The sequence below is a fragment of the Lontra canadensis genome, unplaced genomic scaffold, assembly GCF_010015895.1.
Source record: "Lontra canadensis isolate GAN:19392208 unplaced genomic scaffold, GSC_riverotter_1.0 scaffold53, whole genome shotgun sequence".
Taxonomy (NCBI): Eukaryota; Metazoa; Chordata; class Mammalia; order Carnivora; family Mustelidae; genus Lontra; species Lontra canadensis.
This window is the reverse complement of record NW_022631047.1, coordinates 1918517-1938805: the sequence shown is the minus strand read 5'-3', so window position 1 is coordinate 1938805 and position 20289 is coordinate 1918517. Positions and strand designations below refer to the sequence as shown.

At 41.6% G+C, this 20289-nt stretch overlaps 1 protein-coding gene across 21 annotated transcripts in view; it reads left to right on the top strand.

The window, feature by feature from the left end:
• R3HDM2 (R3H domain containing 2) overlaps positions 1-20289 on the top strand; it is a 158518-nt gene that overhangs the window by 116193 nt on the left and 22036 nt on the right. For 6 of the 21 annotated variants that reach the window (XM_032874547.1, XM_032874545.1, XM_032874548.1 and 3 more), the window contains 12 exons: positions 1448-1471; positions 3685-3726; positions 6125-6211; positions 6743-6869; positions 7779-7857; positions 8513-8572; positions 9134-9274; positions 9690-9798; positions 12526-12621; positions 15539-15570; positions 15669-15722; positions 20050-20282. In XM_032874547.1, the coding sequence (XP_032730438.1) occupies positions 1448-1471; positions 3685-3726; positions 6125-6211; positions 6743-6869; positions 7779-7857; positions 8513-8572; positions 9134-9274; positions 9690-9798; positions 12526-12621; positions 15539-15570; positions 15669-15722; positions 20050-20282 (1084 nt within the window). The remainder of the gene's footprint in view (positions 1-1447; positions 1472-3684; positions 3727-6124; positions 6212-6742; positions 6870-7778; positions 7858-8512; positions 8573-9133; positions 9275-9689; positions 9799-12525; positions 12622-15538; positions 15571-15668; positions 15723-20049; positions 20283-20289) is intronic. The other 15 variants (XM_032874541.1, XM_032874534.1, XM_032874543.1 and 12 more) reach the window with 9 other exon arrangements.

Here is a 20289-nt window from a genome sequence, read left to right as displayed (position 1 = left end):
GACAGAGAAGTGATGAATGTTTAATGATATGCTGTCATGTTATATGGAAGATGATAATTAGATGAACTTTTGGGTCCAAGTTATTCTCAGGAGACTATTTGAAGTGGTGTTCTGAACTCCTGTTGTGTGTACCCCTTGAAGATAAGCAGAAAAGAAAGGATGTGTATAAGTGTTATATACCTTATGGACGCTCAATTCAGGAGTGTCTTCATCTGGATATACAAATAGGCCATGTGGGAAGTTGGAAGGGGACTGACTTTTTGCAGCTGCTAGAACAGAGGGAGCTGCTGCTGCCATCTACTGGAGCTCCTGCTCGTTCTACCAAGTCTTCAGTTTTGTCCCCCCCTTCAGAAGCCCTCCCCCTCTACCATTTCCCAGCAGATCATGTGCCCCTTCAACAACACTAAAAATTCTGCTCTTTATCTTACCTTCCCCCACCTCAACTCATACCCCGGAAGTCTCCCCAGGGATCTTACTGATGCTATCAAGGGAGTGCCTGTTATGAATTGGAGCTGGAAAGTTTGCAAAAAGGAGAGTTTCCTTGCTTATACTCTGTGAGACATATTCTTAGAATCAGCAGTTGGAACTCAAGAACATCTTTCACATGGAAACAGTGCTATAAAAGGCAGGTTCTGAGATTCAGTTTAGAATGGGCAAATTAACCCTGACTTACCGAACTTAGGGGGGTCCTTCAACTAACCCATAACAACTGGGAATGACCTCCTAACTGGGCTTTCTGCCTTTCAACTTGTGATCCTTTTGGATTCCTCTACCGTACTGCTTTAGAAAGATCGCCACGAAATAAAGATCTGATTATGTTCATTCTCTTCAGCCTTTCTGTATGTCTCATTGTCCTAGGCTAAGACCCAGATTTATCAGCATGACATATTGTGACCTAATCCCTTGCCTGACAGCCACCCGCCTCTGGCATCCTGTGCTTCAGCATTGTCTGATTATTTGGGCCTTGTTACAAGAGCTGGAAAGTGTGGAGAAAGCATGCTTTTGTACATACTTTCTCTGCCTAGAGTGCCTTCCTTGGTATTCTTTCCTTGGCTTCCCCCACCCCGTGAACCTCTCTTGCCAACATCTGCCTGAAACTCAAAACTCAATTCAGATGTGTCTTTCTCTAGTAAGCCTTCCTTGACAGTCTTACTCACCCATTGCAGGTCTACCCTGTATAATTCTTAGAGTAATGTCTGTCTCCATCTCTACAGAACTATAAGTTCAGTGAGGTCCAGGATTAGGTCAGTTTGGGCTCACTGCTGTTCCTCAAAAGCCCGACACAGTTCTTTGCAGGCACTCAATATCTGTGAATGTATGAATCTGTGAGTTGCTAGGTCTGGGTTAGATACTTGTGCTGTGTGCTCCTATAGCACTATGTGACTACTACTGTAATGCATTTAACATATTGTATTGTAATTGTCTATTTGTCTGTCTTCTCCAACAGGATTATGAGTCCCTTTTGGACAAGGTTTGTGGTTTTTATCTCTGTATCCTCCAGTAATTAGCATGGTGCCTGGTACATAGTAGACTTTCAATATGTCTTTGACTATTACACGAAAACTATCCATTCTGGTAAATAAGCAGATTCATAAATTGCTTGTAGGGCTATAAATTGGTCTAACCTCTTTGAAGGTCAATTTGGCAATAATTTTATTAAAAATTAAATTTTAAAAATTTTAAAATGGACTACAGATAAACAGTATTTGTAGATACACTTGATTTGGTCATTGAACCATTGTTTATACTAACAAAAGGTCAGAAACATCCTAAATGATGCTGTTTAAGGGACTGATAAAATAATTTATAGTACAGCCCCAAGTAGAATACCATATTAGACACTGAGAAAAATGGTAGATCTTCTGTAGAATAATATCTGTGGAAAAAAAAGTTTAAAGGCAAGGTGTGTAAAATATACATCTATTTGTTGTTGTTTTGGGTTTTTTTGTGGGGTTTTTTTTTAATATTTTTTTTATTTATTTGATAGATCACAAGTAGGCAGAGAGGCAGGCAGAGAAAGAGAGAAGCAGGCTCCCCACTGAGCAGAGAGCCCTATGCAGGGCTCGATCCCAGGACCCTGGGACCATGACTTGAGCCAAAGGCAGAGGCTTAACCCACTGAGCCACCCAGGTGCCCCTGTTGTTGTTTTTTGTTGTTTGTTTGTTTGTTTGTTTTTAAGATTTCTTTCTTTATTTGAGAGAGAAAGTGCATGAGCAGGGGGGAGGAGCAGACTTTCCGCTGAGCAGGGAGCCGGATTCGGGGCTCAATCCCAGGACACAGATCACGACCTGAGCCCAAGGCAGATGCTTAACAGACTGAGCCACCCAGGCACCCCCATCTGTTTGGTTTTTTAAAAAAAGAAAAAAAAAACCTATGTGTACATATGTACAGTGAGCTTATATATATATTCATAAAAGATCTATAGAAAGATTATAAGAAAGGCAGTACTACTTGATCCTCTAGGAGAAAACCAGGTAGCTGGGGGACAGATATGAAAGGAGACTTACTGTTGTGTATACCCTCGTTACACCTCCTGAATGTTTGTGGTCTGTGTGTGTTACTGCCTTTTTGAAAAAACAGTGAAATACTGTTTCATATTCCCACACTATGGCTTTTCCTTACTGTAACATCTCTTACATTGACCAGTTCCATCGTCATTTCTTACTCTTTCCAACACATTTTGCATTGTGGCAGTGTTTGGTAACTAGCGAAGAGGACAAAGGAAAGAGAAATCCTCATCTACCTAGGACCATGCTGGTATTCTGCCTCTGTCTTGTTTTCCCTTCCCCACCCACCAACCTCAGTTCTCCCCACACCCCAATGGGCAGTGAGTTCCATTCCAGACATCTGAGAATCCCCAGGTGCTTCCTCCCATACAAAATCCTACCTCCACCTCTTCCCCAAAGCCCCCATTTTGACTTCTTAGCTGTTCAGAAACCCTATTAGTAAATTAGTCATTTCTTACCTCATCCTGCCATAGGCCTTCATTTTTCATCTTCTTCAGCTTCTATTCTGCTCCTTACCCACTTTTTTTACCCTCCCTTTGCTCTGGAAGTCTTGTCCATATCTTCCATGCTACCTTATTTTTATCCTGTCCCAGACAGGCTATAAGAGCTACTACCAGGAGCTTAGAACTAGGAGAATTCTTATCTTCAGGAAAGGAGACAGTTGACAAGAAGAGTCTTCATTCCATTTCAGCAACCATTGGGACAGGTGCTTTGGGTCTCTCAAGTTAGAACTCTGAACATGTTATCCTGTAAAGATGTTATTATAAGTGATGAATAACGGCCATATTGCATGTCCATTTTGGGTTAAATAGGCTCCTGTGATCATGCTTGGGTAAAAACACTCTGTCATGCTATGGTAGTGACATTTCCAGAAGCTGTCTAATCAGGAGATGGTTCCGTGGTTTATCCAAAAGTAATTTTTATTAACCTGTGAAGTAGGCCAACCAGTCAGTGTCTTCCTGTTCATTTTCTTCATGGTAAGTGGCCTGTGGTCCTTTCTGTGTCACAGTTACTAGAGTTGTAGCAAAGGGGAGACACCCACACCAGGTGGGTCTCATTATTGTTTAGCTATTGTAATGGTTTTACAGTTAGTGCTTTCTCTTTGTAAACTCGTATTGTTTTTAACCTAAATGTTGATTTTCTATACCTTTAATATTTTCTAATCCCCTTCTAACAGAGGCGGACATCCAACCATGGTCATGCCAGGAAAAGAGCCAAGGTGAGAGCCCTTTCCGTATACAGTAGTCCCCCCACCCTTACCTGAGGTTTTGCTTTCCATGGTTTCACTTACTTCTGGTCAACTAAAGTCCAGGAGCAGATGATCCTCCTTTTGACATATTGTCAGGTCAGTAGTAGCCTAATGCTCTGTCACAGTGCCCGCATCGTTCACCTCGCTTCACCTCATCCCACAGGCATTTTATCATCTCACATCATCCCAAGAAGAAAAGTGAGTACAGTGCAGTAAGATATTTTGTAAAAGAGAGAGAAGGACCACATTTATATAAGTTTTTTACAGTATTTTAATTGTTCTATTTTATCGTTGTCGTTACTGTTGTTAATCTCTTACTGTGCCTAATTTATAAATTAAACTTTATCTTAGGTATGTATGTCTAGGAAAAAACATAGTATATGTAGCATTTGGTACTATCCATAGTTTCAGGACCCCACTGGGGGTCTGGGAAAGTATCCCAGGGGATAAGTGGGGACTACTGTAGTTTCTTTTCTACTGTTATTAGTAATACGTTTCACAGATGCACTTATCACTAGTATCTAATTTATTTAGATTATATGCAAGCAAAGTTTTTCTGCCTGCACTTTATACTCTAATTGTGAATATACGTACACGCACACATTTCATGTTAGAAGGTTTAGCTGTATTTTTCTCTGTTATCTCTAGTTCAGTCACAGTCTGTTTCTGATACCCGGCCAGAGCCTCTCAAAAAGCCTGAGCAAATTGGTACTGGTTCTGCTGTAAAGCTAGTTTCTCTGTTCACTTTTGGTTTCTCTAGGAGTATTATGTGAGTTATCTTTTCCTCCAACATTTTTTTCCCATTTATCCTTTAGGAATTTATCCTTTATAAATCCTGCCCCGTTAGTAGAAATGACTCAACACTTTTGGACATCCTAAAAATAAAGCCTTTTTTTGTGGTGGTGGGGTTACTTTTTAAGTTGGGGCAGGAAGGAGGAGGAGGATTTTGTTTTTAATCATTTTATGATAAAATTAGCACATCACAGATTATTTTAAGCAGTGTTATCAGAGAGGACTATATGTGTTAGTGTGTGATGGTTTTTTAATTTTAGTTGGGGGAACAGTAAAATATTAAACCTTTCTTGCAGTGAGAATAGTTATCACCAGAGTAATTATTAAGTGTATCTACCTATTCTCCCCCAAAAGACAATGGCAGAATTTGGGAGTGGCTCAGCCAGTAGGTAGCCTGGGTTTGAAGGAGAACACAACATCAGATAAACGAACTCTGTGTCTTGCCTGACATGGCCTAATCCTCAGTGATGGGCTTGATGTTAAAGTTCACAACAGAGGGTGTTCACCTCTACTTCAGTTCCACCCATACTTTTTGAGATAAATAAGACAGTTATTGTGTCCATTTTATAGATGAGGAAAGTTGGGTTTATAGAGATGGAGTGAACTTGACAGAATATTCACTGGTAAGTGACAGGGCTCCACAGGAAGTCAGTTCTTCAGACTTGGCAAGTTCTCTTCACTGTACTGCACAACCAGGAACACATTCCATGTTTTATGCTATTGTATTCATGGAAAATCTAGATTTTATTATAAGAACTCTTAGTAAATGTTTATGGGTAGGTTTCTATCATTTTTGGCTTTGGGGATCCCTAGGAGAGCAATGATTTGTAAAGTGAATTTCAGATTTTTTTGGTATTCTCCAGCCAGCAAAAGTAAACCAAGCTTCTTAATTAGCTTGGTTTACTTTTACTATTAGCTTCTTAATCACATTAAATCCCAAATGTTGGGAAGTTTTCTTTCTCTTTACTCTTTTCTTAGACGCTCCTTTCCATACTCTTGCCACCTCGGGTTTAGAGTCATTTAGCATTTATCATCTGCTGTGCTCTAGGCACTATTTATAATATGTTTGTTTATGTACTTTATGTCACCTAATTCTCACAAGTCATCATTAAGTGTTTTTATCCCTGTTTTATTGAGGAAAAACAGAGACCTAGAGAGGCCAAGTAATTTGCTCAGGGTCTCTCATAGCTCATAAGCGCAAAAGCAGGAGTTGAAGCAGGGACTTCTGGCTCTTAAATCCAGTGTCTACTAAGCTCTTCAACTGTGTATTTTCAGTAAACTTCTGAGTCTGAAATTGGAGCATGGGCTAAAGAAAGGGGTGAGAGCTAAGTGAAGTGCTTTTCCTATCATCTGTTCAAAGTAGCCATTTTGTTTTTATATGTTTATTAATGGAAGTAGGGAAATTATCTTTGAAGTAAATCAGGAACTGGTGAGTAAGTCCTCTTTGGGCAAAAAAAAGAACAACACAAAAACCCTACTTAATGGAAGCAGCAACTAACAGAGCCAAAGAGGATACCCTTCATTCAGCGAAAAGCAGCTTTCTGAATGTCCACATATATATTTGGGCTTTTTTCAGTCTAATTCCAAGCTGAAGTTGGTGCGCAGCCTGGCAGTGTGTGAGGAGTCCTCTGCCCCATTTGCTGATGGACCACTAGAAACCCAGGTAGGTCCTTTATCAGAGCAGTGTAACTTTTGAGATTGGCAGTTGTTTGGTAAACTGTAGCGTAACAACCACAGCTTCAGCAGTAGGCTTGGAAATCAGGGTAGAAGGAACTTCAAAGCAAGTGGTTGCTGTAAAGCAGGGCATGGCTGCAAGCATGAAGTACTGGTCTTCACACCTGGACCACCCGGGATGAAGCAGACAAGGAGATCCCAGGGCTGCCTCTTGTTTTCCCACCCACACTTTCCCTCTGGCAGTTAGACCCATTTCCATCTAGTTCCTATGCCAAGAACAGCCAGTGTAACTTGAGCTCTCCATTTGGTGGTTGTGATTGTTGGCAGAAAAGGCTTGGCCTTCTACCCTTTTGGTAGAACCAAAGCTTAAACAATTGAATTAACAAAATACTCTCTTCTGTAAGAGAATGCTGCCACCCAAGAATTCCCTTCTTTGAGAGTTCAAGGGAGAGTAAAGTCCTGTGGGAGAATTAAAATCCTTTTTCCCCTTTGATTGTATTCCTCTTTCCCCTTAATCAAGGATATAATTCAGTTGCACATCAGCTGCCCCTCTGACAAGGAGGAAGAAAAATCCACGAAGGATGTCTCTGAAAAGGAAGACAAGGACAAAAACAAAGAAAAGGTCCCAAGGAAGATGCTTTCTAGGGGTGAGAACTCTTGCCACCCCTCGTGTCCTAGGATCTGGCTCTGCGGTGCCCTTTCCTTCCATCTTGGAGCCTGACACCCACTAACCTTACTGGCTCAGCAGTTCCTAATGTTCTGTTGACTTCATGGTTGCTTGGGGCGGTGGGGGGGGTTGCCTAACTAGGTTACTTTCCTTGCTGCTTTAGCTAACCCTGCCTTAGGGGCTCACTTGCTGCAGAAAGCTACTCCGTTAACACTGGCACTACCTATAAGAGGACATTATAGTTAATTCTGATTTTATTTCTCCTCTGGAATAAGTAGTGACATGAATCACCACTAGTAGCAGATCCTCCATATATCATTTATATTTTGGTTTTGGGATGCTTGGAGTGATTTTTTAAAAATCAGATTTGTACTAATTATTAAGCTCTTTTTGGTTTTAAACTCTTGAGCTGGTAGCAAAAAGACCTGGTCCATAAAAATTATAGTTGACAGGAAAAAGGCAACCTTGGGATTAAGATTTTATAAATAAATTGTAAATAATCAATATTTGAATCTGTTTGCTGAGATTCTGGAAAATTCAGCTCTGATTGCTCTTACCTGGAATTTATTTTCCTTAACTTGAATAAAATCTGCTTTGTTTTGGTAGGGACATTCAGCAAATACTTAATTATGGTAAGGTAGTGTCTCAGTGTAATACTGATGCAGCACTATGACCCAGATTCTACCTTCCATCATTGTCATGGGGAATCTGGCAGGGGGAAGGGACCCGGCAAATCAAGCGTCATTCTGGTTTTTAAGCTAAAACCCCTAAAGTTTGATTTTACTTTGCTGTGATCCCTCCTGATTGGGTTGTGGGCTTCTGCTTGGGATTAGATTTCACGCAAGGCAGTTTCATTTATTTTAAATTTCTTTTGTTGTGATGGTTCTAGACTCCAGCCAAGAATATACAGACTCCACTGGAATAGACCTACATGAATTTCTTGTAAATACACTGAAAAAGAACCCAAGGTAAAAACATTATTTGATGGAAGGGGGACAGTGGGGTCCAGCAGGATACCGAAAAGGACAAGTAGCTTTTCAGGATTTTTCCATTAGTCAGATCTATGCTACCGACCCTCCACCACCTTTCCCTCTAGTGTAGTTCTATATTCTGTGAGGGATTCAGAATACCCTTGTGTTGAGGTGTCTTCTTTCAGAAGAGCTGAGAAAAATCTGTGGAAAGAGAATGCAAAGACAAAAAAAATGTGAAGTCTTGGGAGAACCATTTAAAAGCACAGGAGGAAAAATAATTGATACATACATACGCTAAATCATAATTGTTTTAAAATTGTTAAATAACAAGATGGAATGTAGACTACTGATTAGATTTATTTTAAGTATAAAGTATGTGTTTAAATGAATATGGCTGCCAACAGAGAGGTTTCTGATAAGGAAAACAAAGTACTGATTAGGAGGATCTGCAAAATGTATACTTGATTGTTTTTCTCTTTTTAAAGTAATGTAAGACAGGCCAGTGAGGCTCAGCAGCCTCTGTGTTTTTGTCCACTGTTGGGGTTTGGATCTGTCCCTCCCTTCAGCTTCTGTAGGGTGCAGGTTTCAATGCTTTTAATGTCTATGGGAGGGCTGCTTTTTGTTTTGTTTTGTTTTAATCTTTTTTAAACAGGGACAGAATGATGCTGCTAAAATTAGAACAGGAGATTCTGGAATTTATTAATGACAACAAGTAAGTTACTTGAATGAAATACACATTTAGAGGTGGGAGGGGGCACTGAAAAGAAATTCAGGTACAATTTTAGGATATTCCTCTTAAATCTTTCCCTTACAGTTTGAATTTTGAAGTAATTACTCACTGGGAACCAAAAGGAGTTGAGGAGAAATAATCAGAATGTATTAAAAAGTACATGTGACCAAGTGAAGTTTTTAAGTTATTGCACAGACTTCAGTTGAAAAGAATTGATATCTTTTCAGCAGCTACCTTTGTCCCATATTTAGTTATTCTTAAATTTCTCTCTTTTTCCCTTGTAGAATATCATCCAGGTGGGGGAGACCTGGAGCTTAAGGAATAATCTTAAATGAGGGTAGTGGATCAAAGGAATATACAAAATGCTATAGATAAAGAAGCTGAGAGAACCTTTTTGGTTCTCATTTGAGTAAGGATCTATCTTCCTTATAACATGTCTGTTTCTCCTAAGAAATTCTCCACTTTAGACATAAGAAAAGTTACAGTTGGCTATTACTGCTATTGTTTATCCTTATTTCACTTTTTCCCCTGGTTTCCCTTCAGTAACCAGTTCAAGAAGTTCCCTCAGATGACCTCATATCACCGGATGCTATTACACCGGGTAGCTGCCTATTTTGGGATGGACCACAATGTTGATCAAACTGGAAAAGCTGTCATCATCAACAAAACCAGTAACACAAGAATGTAAGGGAAGAAACCACAGATTGGGAGACTTCCCTGGAATAGTCTGTGGGGGGAAGAGGAAGGTGTAGGACCAATATATTCCTTTCTGGGGAGGAGATAGTATGGAAGTTATGTGATCGATTCCTATGCTTCGTGAGGACTTGGAGATAGATTCCGGAGGCAGTGATGTTTTGTGAAGACTGGTGCCTGGCCTCTCTTCACCTTTACTAATGGTACAGGTATAACTTTAGGAGAAGACAACTTATTTATATGTATAAAGAATAGACCTTGAAGATTTCATTGTAACGTTTTAGATGCCGGACTCCAGAAACTTCCTCAGGGGACTGCGGGATATAAGAATGCTTTATTATGAGGCCTGCTTCCTAACAAAAGCATCTCTTACCTTACTTCCTTCTACATTCTCCCCCAATCCCAGCCCCGAACAGAGATTCTCAGAACACATAAAGGATGAGAAGAATACAGAATTTCAACAGAGATTCATTCTCAAGAGAGATGACGCCAGTATGGACCGAGATGATAACCAGGTGAAGAATGGAAAGGGGTTGGGCCTGTACAGAGAGATTGCAGTAAGAGAAACTGGGAGGGGAAAAGAATTTTTGTGGGATAAAACTCTAAAACATCTTAGTATGGAAAAATGTATTGAGTTATGCTGAGTTGGCTTTGGCTTAATGCTGAGGACTGACTACACTTATTGAGCTGAATGCCGCCCTCTTAGCCCCAGAGAGACATGGTGCTGAGTTTTGCTGGGTTTTCTCATTTGGCCTAGAACTCCCTGGTTCTGCCACTGACTTCTAACTCTATGTCATTTGGGACAAATCAAGGTCCCTCCCTGCTTCAGCCTTGATTCAGCTGATGGCTTCATTCTTTTTTTCTTGAATAGTTAGGAATTTCTTTGGGAACCACCAAAAGCTACTTTATCCCACTTCTGTCTTATCCTAGCTCAGGGCTAGCCTTGGACTGGCAAAGTAGTGATGTAATATACCCACCTATAAAGATGTTTCTGATCCCTTTCTGCAAACTCCTTATTCTTTTCCCAACTCCTTCCACCAAGGTGAGTGAGTTAATTGGACATTTATTGCTGGGAGTCTCAGGCAGTATCCCCTTTTTAATCCGTTCCTGTGGGAATAAGAAGTGAACAGTCTGTCCCATTCCTTCACTCATGGGCCTGGCTGTTGCCCTGACTTCTAGCCTGCCCTTCAGGTAGTAAGTTTTCGTTTGGGGATTAGTTTTCTCAGCCGCGTACAGGGTTTAGATCCAGCCTGCTTCTGCTTGACCTCCGAAGGAGGTTAGGTGGAGAACCAGGATTAAGGTTTGAAGAACGTGGTTGAGTAGAGCCAATATTAGTCTTGCTAATTAATGATAACTGTAATAATATCTTACCTCTAGAGTCAAAATTAGTTTTCCTGGGATATTGTATGGTCTTGAGACCAGGACTTTTCCTGCTTGCTACTTGAGTATTTGAGGGAGTCCTTTTGAGAAAAATGCCATTATCTTTTGTGGACAAACACACTGGGTCTGATTGAAAAGAATGAAACATACAAAAAGACAAAACTTAAAAAACAAGAAAGAGCCTTTCCATCCTGATGCCCTTCTCTCCATTTTCCCAAAACCCTTTTTCTGTGGATCAGGAATTATTCAGGCCTAGAGACACATTGGGGCAAAGTGGAATCTGTCCATATTATGAACTTTCCATCCCTCAGCTTCAGGCTTGATCCATAGTAGGGAGCCTTTATGCATTTTCTGTCTATGATATTAATAATAAATACAATGATTGTTACTTCTTTTGAGTGTTTTCCCTGAACTAGACTCTGTTCTAAGCGCATTATATACATTATCTCTTTGAATCGTCTCTACAACCCAGTGTAGGTGGGGTTATTAGCTCCACTTTAAATATAAGAAAGCTGAGGCTAAGAGGTGTTAAGTTACTTGCCTGAAATAACTTTACACAGACTGGAGAGCTGAGATTCTAGCCGGGACCTCAAAGCACATTGTGCTCTTTCCACTCTGTCGCTGGTTCGCCAGTGTTAGGGGCCCCTGAGGTCCTACATCTTCTTGGAGTGGGATTTATAAATGGACAGTTTAGTAGGATTTAGGTTCTTAAGGCTAGTGAGAATTAAATCTAGTCAAAAGTTGATTCTCCTGAAGTTATGCCTACCTCTAGTGACGATCAGGAAGATCAGCCTAGAGTAGCAGCCTTCTTGGTTGCTTCATCTGAAGCTTTCAGAGCCTCTGGATTGAAGGTCAGAATCTTTCATACCTGATGACATTCATTTGATGGGCTGTCTCCCTCAGAGCATCTTGCCTTCAAGAGCAGTATGGAAAAGGACACTGTGTACACCCTACCTGGGACAGTGCCCACAACTCACAGGCCAGGAGAGAAAAACAATGATGGAGAACTGGGCGGTAGGCTAGCCAGAGGTGGTGATTTGCCCAGCCCTCCCTCTTCACCTCTCTATATTTTTCAGAGAATTTAAGGCTCTCTATCCTGCATTTCCTTCTTTTCCCTTTCTGTCACTCTCTGTCTCTCTCTCCTTCCACCATACCTTATTTGTCTCTTCCTTTCCCTGTCCATCCTTCTTTCTGTTCTGTTCTCCTTTTCTTTCTATTCTCTTTGTGTTGCTATGTTCTTTTTTCTATTTCTGTAGTTTCTATCTCTTTCCCTCCCTCCAGTGGCTGTAGTTAAGATGAGAAAAAGTGCTTAAGCTTTTAGGTTAGCTTCACTTCGATTTCATTCCCAGGGCCCTCTTCGCTGAGCTGAGTGTGACTTGGGTCTTCAGGCCATGGCATTAGTGAGTAAAGAAGGGATAATATCAGGTGCTAGTTCTATGAAACTCTTCTCTATATTCAGCTCTGCTAAATACTTGTTTCTTCTCCCTCTCTAGTTTCCTCCTATCCCTTTCTTTCCCTCCAAAGCAATGTTGTTTATTCCCTGGGCTTTTCTCTTGATCCTTAGGATCTGACTACTATAAGGAAGTAACCCAATCCTTATAAATAGTTGTTGTTCTTGTCACTCTGGGTGGGGGTGGGGAAATGAAGAGGTTCCAATCATCCAGAAAACCTGATCTCCCAAACTGCATGGTCAGATGTACCCAGTGAAACCTGTCCGACACTGGAAATTTTATTTCTTTTTTTTTTTTTTCCATTTTTTTGATGGCAACTATAAACTCTCCCGGTTTCTCTTCCTTGCTGGTGTGCAGTGAGCTTGCAGTACGAGGAGAACTTAACTAGCTTAATTCTGCTCATCGATCTAGATCAGAGTTCCATTGCAGGATGGAAGGAGGAGCAAGTCAATAGAAGAGAGAGAGGAGGAATATCAAAGGGTCCGAGAGAGAATATTTGCCCGAGAGGTAAGTGTAGCTTCTGAGAGTTGTCAGCCCATAGCTTTTAGCTCTTAATCTTTGGAACTGTGATTGGAATGAACCCTCCATAAATGTTTTGTTGTTGTCTTTTTTTTTAACCAACATCAGCCAGCCCCAATTTGTCTCTCATATTAAATGTGGCTTACTGGGAAACTGCAGATTTTTATATGTATTATTTTAATACATTTTGCTGTATGGCATACAAAGAGCACAAATGGAATGGCTGAATTTGGTAGATATGATTAGACTGAAAATAGAAATGGTTTTAGCAGGGCTTATGGAAGGGCCCTGACTCTTGCCTGTCAGTCCCTTTTCCCACTTACCCTCTTTCACTTCCACTATTCATTTTAGCATCTTTGCTTCTAGGTGGAAGACTTAGTGTCCACACAGCCTATATACATCCATCTTGTTTGGCCAGCCTCGTTTTTAGGATATGCTGGTGGTTGTTAGAGCACAGGTCTGCCATCCATTCTCTGAGATCCACATTCCACATGCACAGAGGGTACCACTTATTATTCTCTCCAGTCTCCATCTGAATAGGAAGTCTCTTTCTTCCTATATTTCCTACCTCGCTTCTTAGAGTAGGATGGACTTATGGGCCAAAAGGCAACATGATCATTTTAGGCAACTTTATTCTTAAGAATTGTGGGCCATATTAAATATACTTGGTACCCCTGTATTTGGTGGCCTTTGCCTATAAGACTAAAGAGAAGTATTTCAGAAATTCAGGAAAGGCTGTAGATAAGCAAGAGAGGAACAGATCTTCAGAAAAACGTAGGGGATCTGGGTAACAGCACTATCTTACTGCCAAATTAGCAAACAAAGTAGAAAGAGCCAACCTCCCTTTGTAGTCAAAAGATGGCCAGTTCTAATCAGTATACTTTGATGAACACTACTCTCCTCTCATTTCCCCACTCTCCCCTCCATCAGCAAGACAAAAAATACATTTATCTTTCCGTCATCCCCTAGCTCAGAGAAATATTGTCTCTGACTTCAAGAAAATTGAACTCCTCTATGAACTTGCTCTGTTGTCTCAGGAGACCCAAATGTTCCAAGGATCCTCATGGGGACAGATACACAACAAATCTGGCCCAAAGTCCAAGGAAAAGGAATCGTCTTACCTTCTGTTATATAGACTTCAATTCTGAGTCAGAAAAAGAAAAGAAAAGAAAAAGTCCATCCTCCAAATTATCCAACCATAGCCCAAAGAGGGTTCTTTACCTTTACCTGCAAACCATTTATGTGGAATGAGAGGAGAGAGGTCACTTGTACATGGCTGTGGCCGGCAATGACCTTGAGATAGACAGAGCAGGTTGGTGGATAATAACAAAGATTTACATACTGCTTACTATCTTTCAGACACTATTCTTAGTATTTTGCATAAATTAATTTATTTAATCCTCACACTAGGTCTATGAGGTAGGTTGCATTGTTTTCCTCATTTTATAAATGAGGGACTGAGGCATAGAAGGGTTAAGTCATCTTAGATCACACCTCTAGTTAGTGAAAGGGTTGTTATATGAACTCAAGCAAAGCAGTCTGGCTCCAGAGACCATGTCCTTGACCCCTAAAGTAAACCACCTCGCCATAGCTTGCTCTACTCTGGGATCTTTAGATTAGGAAGTACCAGTGTCATCCTGGCATAGCCATCTGTGATGTGCTGCTCTGCTTCACTGACACATGGTAAATGACTGTCCCACCATGCCAACCATTATTAGCACAGCCCTGGACACTGAAAGCACAAGTAACTTTTAATAAGGTATTGCAGCTAACGAGGACCAACACTGGGGCATACCTGTGTACAGCTGTACAGCTGTAATAAAATCACATTCGCTCTTCTCTCCTTTTTTCTCCTGATTGCTTGTCTCTCCAGCCTCTACTAATATATTTATTCTTTGTTAAATTCTTGTGGATTTACCACTTTTCATTTCAGCACTTCCTAACTCTTGCTGTGTTAGAGGCATCAGGAATCTCAGAAGGTCTAGACACGGAAATGTGGCCAAAGCCCACCAAAATCCTGAGATTCCTATGTGGAGAGGAGCCTGGCCAGTCAGAGGGAGCTGGTGAAGGGTAGAGCTGTATAGGTTGGGTTGGATGGGAGGAAGAGGCAGGCCAACAAGAAAGGGAAGTGGCAAGAAGGGTGTTTGGATGGAAATGCTGCCACCGCAGCCTTCTCTGGAGCCTGAGCTGCCCCACATAGGCTCTGCTCCATGTGGAGCCCACTCTGCTCAGCAGTGGGACACTCTTGGTGCCTTTTTCTAAGGCTTGGGAGTGCATCACAGTGCTCACTTCACTCAGCTCAGTGGCTTTGTCAGGAAATGATCCCCCAAATGTTTCGGGCTTTTAATTCTTTCATTTTTTCTAGGCTCCAAAAAGTACCTGCTTCCCCAATTTCTTATTCTCCTTGGGTCTCAGGTCAGGTCAGAATGTCTTTCATTTTGGCCAGTGTGGAGGATAGAAACAGAATAGTCGTGGAGGATGACTTCCAAAAACACTAAATTTCTTTCTCTTGTTTCCCTTTCCCTTTCCCTTGTTCATACTCTGTAGGACCAAGCTCACCAATTATTATGCTCAGCTTACCTCTAGAGAGAATAAATTTAGAACTAAAAAGGAAATAATAGCTTAAAACTTTCCTCTTCCTCCTTTCCATACTCCCACATTTATCAGCGTCTCTTTTTAAGCACTCTGTGGGAAGGCTAAAAACACTGAATGCTCTTTCCCACTAAAGGTGAGAGGTCAGATTGGGTGTGTGGGTGTGGGTCATCCTATCCCTGCTCCCTCTCTCCCTGTTGGGGGGTGAGCTTGGTTTGAGGACCTCGGGTATTCATAGCATCACGGACACCCTTTTCGGTTATGCCATGCTGTTTTCTTATAAGTTATTTTCCGTTTTCTCCCCTTCACCTAGACTGGCCAGAACGGATATCTAAATGACATCAGGTTAGTACCACTTAGCATGTTCCCTGCTTCTCATTGAGCTTTGTCAGTGAGGTTAATATAATCCTGTAATGATGCTTTTCTTTGATGTTAACCAACAGACTCTCCAAAGAAGCCTTTTCTTCTAGCTCTCACAAGAGAAGGCAGATTTTTAGGTACCTCTGTGTGATCTATATCTCTCCTTGTTTTTGTTTTGTTTCGTTTTTTGTTTTTTTAATTTTGTTTTGCTGTAATCTTTTTAGCGGAGTGAGTTTGCTCCATGCATGGCTGCTTGTGGAATAATTCAATTTGTGGTTTTTGCAACTTTGGATATTTTTCCCCATTAAAAAAGAAATGGCTCCTGCACAATGACTTTATTTTTACTGTTGCTGATTTCATTTTAAGTCATGGATAGGTGGTGAAGGGGACCAGATAGGTGTATCTGGGATAGGTACTGCTCCTTTCCAAAAGTTTGCTGGATTTGGGCATTTGGGGAAGATTTCAACATACATTTATATTAAGGTAAAAGAATGGGTGTCTTCTGGCTACCTTTTCTGAATCTATGAAAGATGTGAGAAGCTTATCCATGACCCAGCATAGGGAATGTTTTATAGCTTTAAGAAAGAATAGCACGTGCACACACACATATAAAAACACAGACATCTCTGTCTATGTAGTTTTCTCTTTGGGACAATGTAATCTGGAAGGTGGCCTCAGAAAAAGACTTGTCTGCCTTAGCATGGACATATAGCACATCTTTTTTATGGCTGTTCGTGATTTGCTGTTAACATTGGTGAAAGCTGCTGTGTTAACTTCTTCAGGCCTAATAGTCTCCATGTTCCACAAAGCAGTCATGAGAATCTCCCTTGCATTTGATTTTCTCAGTCCCCCTCTAGAGGATTACAGAAGGCAGTGAGAGAAGCACTTCATTAGGACCCTGTCTGGCACGAACTCATTTTAAATACGTTCTTCCCATTTTACCAATAGAAAAACTATGGAGAAGAGAAAACCTGAGCACTCAATAGTAGGATTCGGGTCCAACCCTTTCCAAAGGGCTTATGGGTTTTGCAATCCTAAGCTTGATAGGAACTTATTAACTCAAATTAGTTAGAGTTCTCTTTCCCGGTACCTCAGTTATCCCTTCCCCCCGTATCCTTTCTAAAGCTAGTCAAACCACATAGAAATTTGGGTTGCAAGATTTCTCATTCTTGGAATGGGGCATTATCTCCTCTTCCATATCTGATCTCTTTCTCCTAGACCATCCCACCCTGAAATCCGTCTGAAAGCCCTTAGGCAGTGAGGACTCTGCCTTGTTCATGATAGTTGAGGTAGAGTTCCCCTTTTAAAAAAAAATTCCCTATTCTCTATTGTATACTTCAAGATCATAAATCATCCTAGAATCCTATAATAAACAGTTTTAAACTAACTTCTCTGCATATGCTAATGCACAGGGCTTTCCTGTTGCCAGAGTATACTGTATACTCTGTATCCTTCATATCTCTCAGCGTCCTGATTTGGTAAACTGGTTTACATGTAAGAAAACAAAAACAGAGAAATTAAGTAGCTAGCCCAAGTTGACATGGCTGTTAGTGGCAAAACTGGGACTGACTCTCTGGTGTTCTTTCACTGTACACCAGACCAGACCAGCTCTCTATAAACGTCACCCTTCCTCTCTGAGTAGTGTTCCATTCAGAGTCCTAATTCGCGTTCACTGATAGAAGCGATGCCCACCGCTCTGCAAAGCAGGGAGCCTGCTTCCCTTTCTCTCTCTGCCTGCCTCTCTGCCTACTTGTGTCTCTGTCTGTCAAATAAATAAATAAAATCTTAAAAAAAAAAAAAAAAGAAGAAGTGATGCCCACTAGTGCTGTGGAGCATCAGATTACATCCAGTTGTGCAGGTAACAGCTCTAAGGATCCAGTGAGCAGGTGCAGCCGTCTTCTACCCAGACCTTTTAAGCTGCTGCTTTCCATACTAAGTGTTGGCTAAAGATCTAGGTCATCTAAAATGCAGTACCATGGACCCTCAAGGGGGCAACTTCTGTTTTGGTACTAGTCCAGAATCCTAGTGATGAGAAGCTGGTCTTCTAGAACTGCTTTTACTTTTCTTCCCAAGTGTGTGAAACAGATACTCTTACACCACATTCCATCATCCTCACTGGCAATAACTAGGACAACTTCCCAGTTCTTTCGAAGATTCTGCTCCATTGACAAATAAGCCATTACTGGCATTTACTGTCACTTCTTACACAGGCCTGCCTACCCACTCCCCAGATCCAATAAACTGAACTTTTCACCAGCATAAATCTACTTGTGAGAGCTAAGTCAGCTTTGACTTTATAGGAGTTTAAAGTGTGAATATCTCTGTCCCGCACCCCCATCTCTCCAACACACATACATACCCCAGTCCAGTGCTTAGAACTGAGTCTGGGTGCTTTCCCTGGTTGCCATATGTTTTAGTCAAGTGGAAAGACATGGCTAGAGATTAGGTTTAGTTGTAGTGCAGAAAATTGATCTCTTTCCTGGCCAAGACTCAACTTAGATTCTCTACCTCTTGGAGGTTTAGTGTGCTAACTACGGTTAGATCGTCAGACTAGCCACATTTTCAACATTTGGCCATCACCGTCTTGGGGGACCTGGTGGAGTACAGAAGCGCTGCCGCTTTGGCTCAAGCTTCCCAGGGTGTTTGGTTTAAAGTTGACTCATTCACTGTTTACCTCCAGTAGAAAGACAAAGTAAATGGCAGAATTGTCCTAATAGATAGTGCTGTGTCTGATTTAGGTATAAAAGTCCATTAGGACTTGTCTTGTAAAATTCAGGTTCTAATACCTAATGAGCAGCTCCATCCATTGCCACTGCTCTGTCCCCTGCCCCAGCGACAGACACATCTTTATCGAGTTCTCTCAGTAGACTTGCCTTTGGCCATTGAGTCAGAGCTCTTGGCTCTCACTTCAGGTCTGGTTCTGTTGCTGGAGAGTTCCTGATTTACATTTCTTTCTTTGGTTCCCATTCCACTTTTGACATTCCCAAGAGAAAGGGATAAGGTTTTAGGGAGACAAATATTTTTCAGTTCTCTTAACTATATAAAGAGGGAAGCATTGAGGTTATATATACATCTACTTGGGATTCCAAGAAGAATTAGCATGTCCCTAACCAGCTGTGCCAGTTTGTTTTTCGGCCCACCATGTTTGGCTTGACTAAAAACTAAAATAGTGACCCTAGCTTTTATTTTGCCCATTTTTCCCTACAGTAACCTTAGGAGCAGATATCCTCCAATAAAGAAAGGTATTTCTTTAATATTACCCTCATGGGAAAACTACCTTTCTTTTTTAGAATAACTCTGAGCCTTGTATCTTTGAAGCTAAGGGGATTGGGATGGGGTTTTCTCTTTGCTTTAGGCGGGATGGTGGTGAAAGGGAGGGAGCCCAAGCCGGTATGATTTTTGCTCACCTGCATCCCAGTGTATATACCAAAATCTTTGTAATTGTTGTCATTTAGTTTCTTTAGGTCAGTAGTTGTTGGTTGTGGAAGATATGAAAGGAAAATTCCTGGTTCTTGTTTGTTGATTAAGAAGCTGTAAGGGCTCAGTAAGACTTACGGGTTTTAGGTCAACCCCATCTGTCTTAAGTACAAGTGTTTATAATCATAGGCAGTAATGATGACATCAGGATAACCCTGATGTTTCCAGAGCAAAATAAGAGAGAAGTCCCTTGTGCTTTGTCTAGGGCAATAGGTTGTTAATATGGTGGCAGCTAGGCACAGCCAGCCCCCTGCTCCTTGCCATCCTGGGTCCCAAGGGCATATATGCTTGATCATGTTGAACACTTTAGCCCTTAGAGACCCTGGAACCAGTTGTTCCCAGATACCAATGCAGAATTTCCACAAACAGGTTGGATCAATTTCAGACTGTCAGACTGAGTTTTCCAGAGGGCCCCATTAATCTATTATACTCCTCTTCCCACCTCTGGAGAAGTGGTACCTCCACTGGCTTTGACACATGTTATGTGGAAGACCCTTTATATTTATCCATGTCATGGCTACCCCTGCCTTCTAGCAATAGTAACTTCTAGGAGTCCTTTTGTTTTAAGAATTCCTAGAAGGAAAAAAAAAAAAAAAAAAAGAAGAAGAACTCCTAGAAGGAGGCGATACCCCTCTGCTCCCACTATCTCCTGCATGTGTGGGATCCCTGCGGGGGCAGGGGAAAAGACTACAGCCAATCTCAGCATCATGTATATGGTTTCCTGTCCACCTCTGGTCTGATGTATTGAATTAGTTGCCAGTGCACTGTCTTCCAGATTTGCCTCTGTGTTCTTTGTTACTGTACTGGATCTTGTTCTGTCTGCTCCCGGCAAGTCTTGGTGGCCAGCCAACTAACAAGAAATCAGTGTCCATCCTCCTCCCAGCCCTCACCCCTTCTTTGTTATTCAAAGAATAGAAATGAACTCTCTCCTAGCTCTTCTGCCGAAGTGGTAGGTGGGGGGTGCTCTGACCACTGTGGTCTCTGCAGGGGGAACCGTGAGGGGCTGAGCCGAACCTCCAGCAGCCGCCAAAGCAGCACAGACAGCGAACTCAAATCCCTGGAGCCACGGCCTTGGAGCAGCACAGACTCCGATGGCTCTGTCCGGAGTATGCGGCCCCCTGTCACCAAAGCCAGCAGCTTCAGTGGAATCTCTATCCTCACCCGAGGGGACAGCATCGGGAGCAGTAAAGGTGGCAGTGCAGGAAGGATCTCCAGGCCAGGTACTAC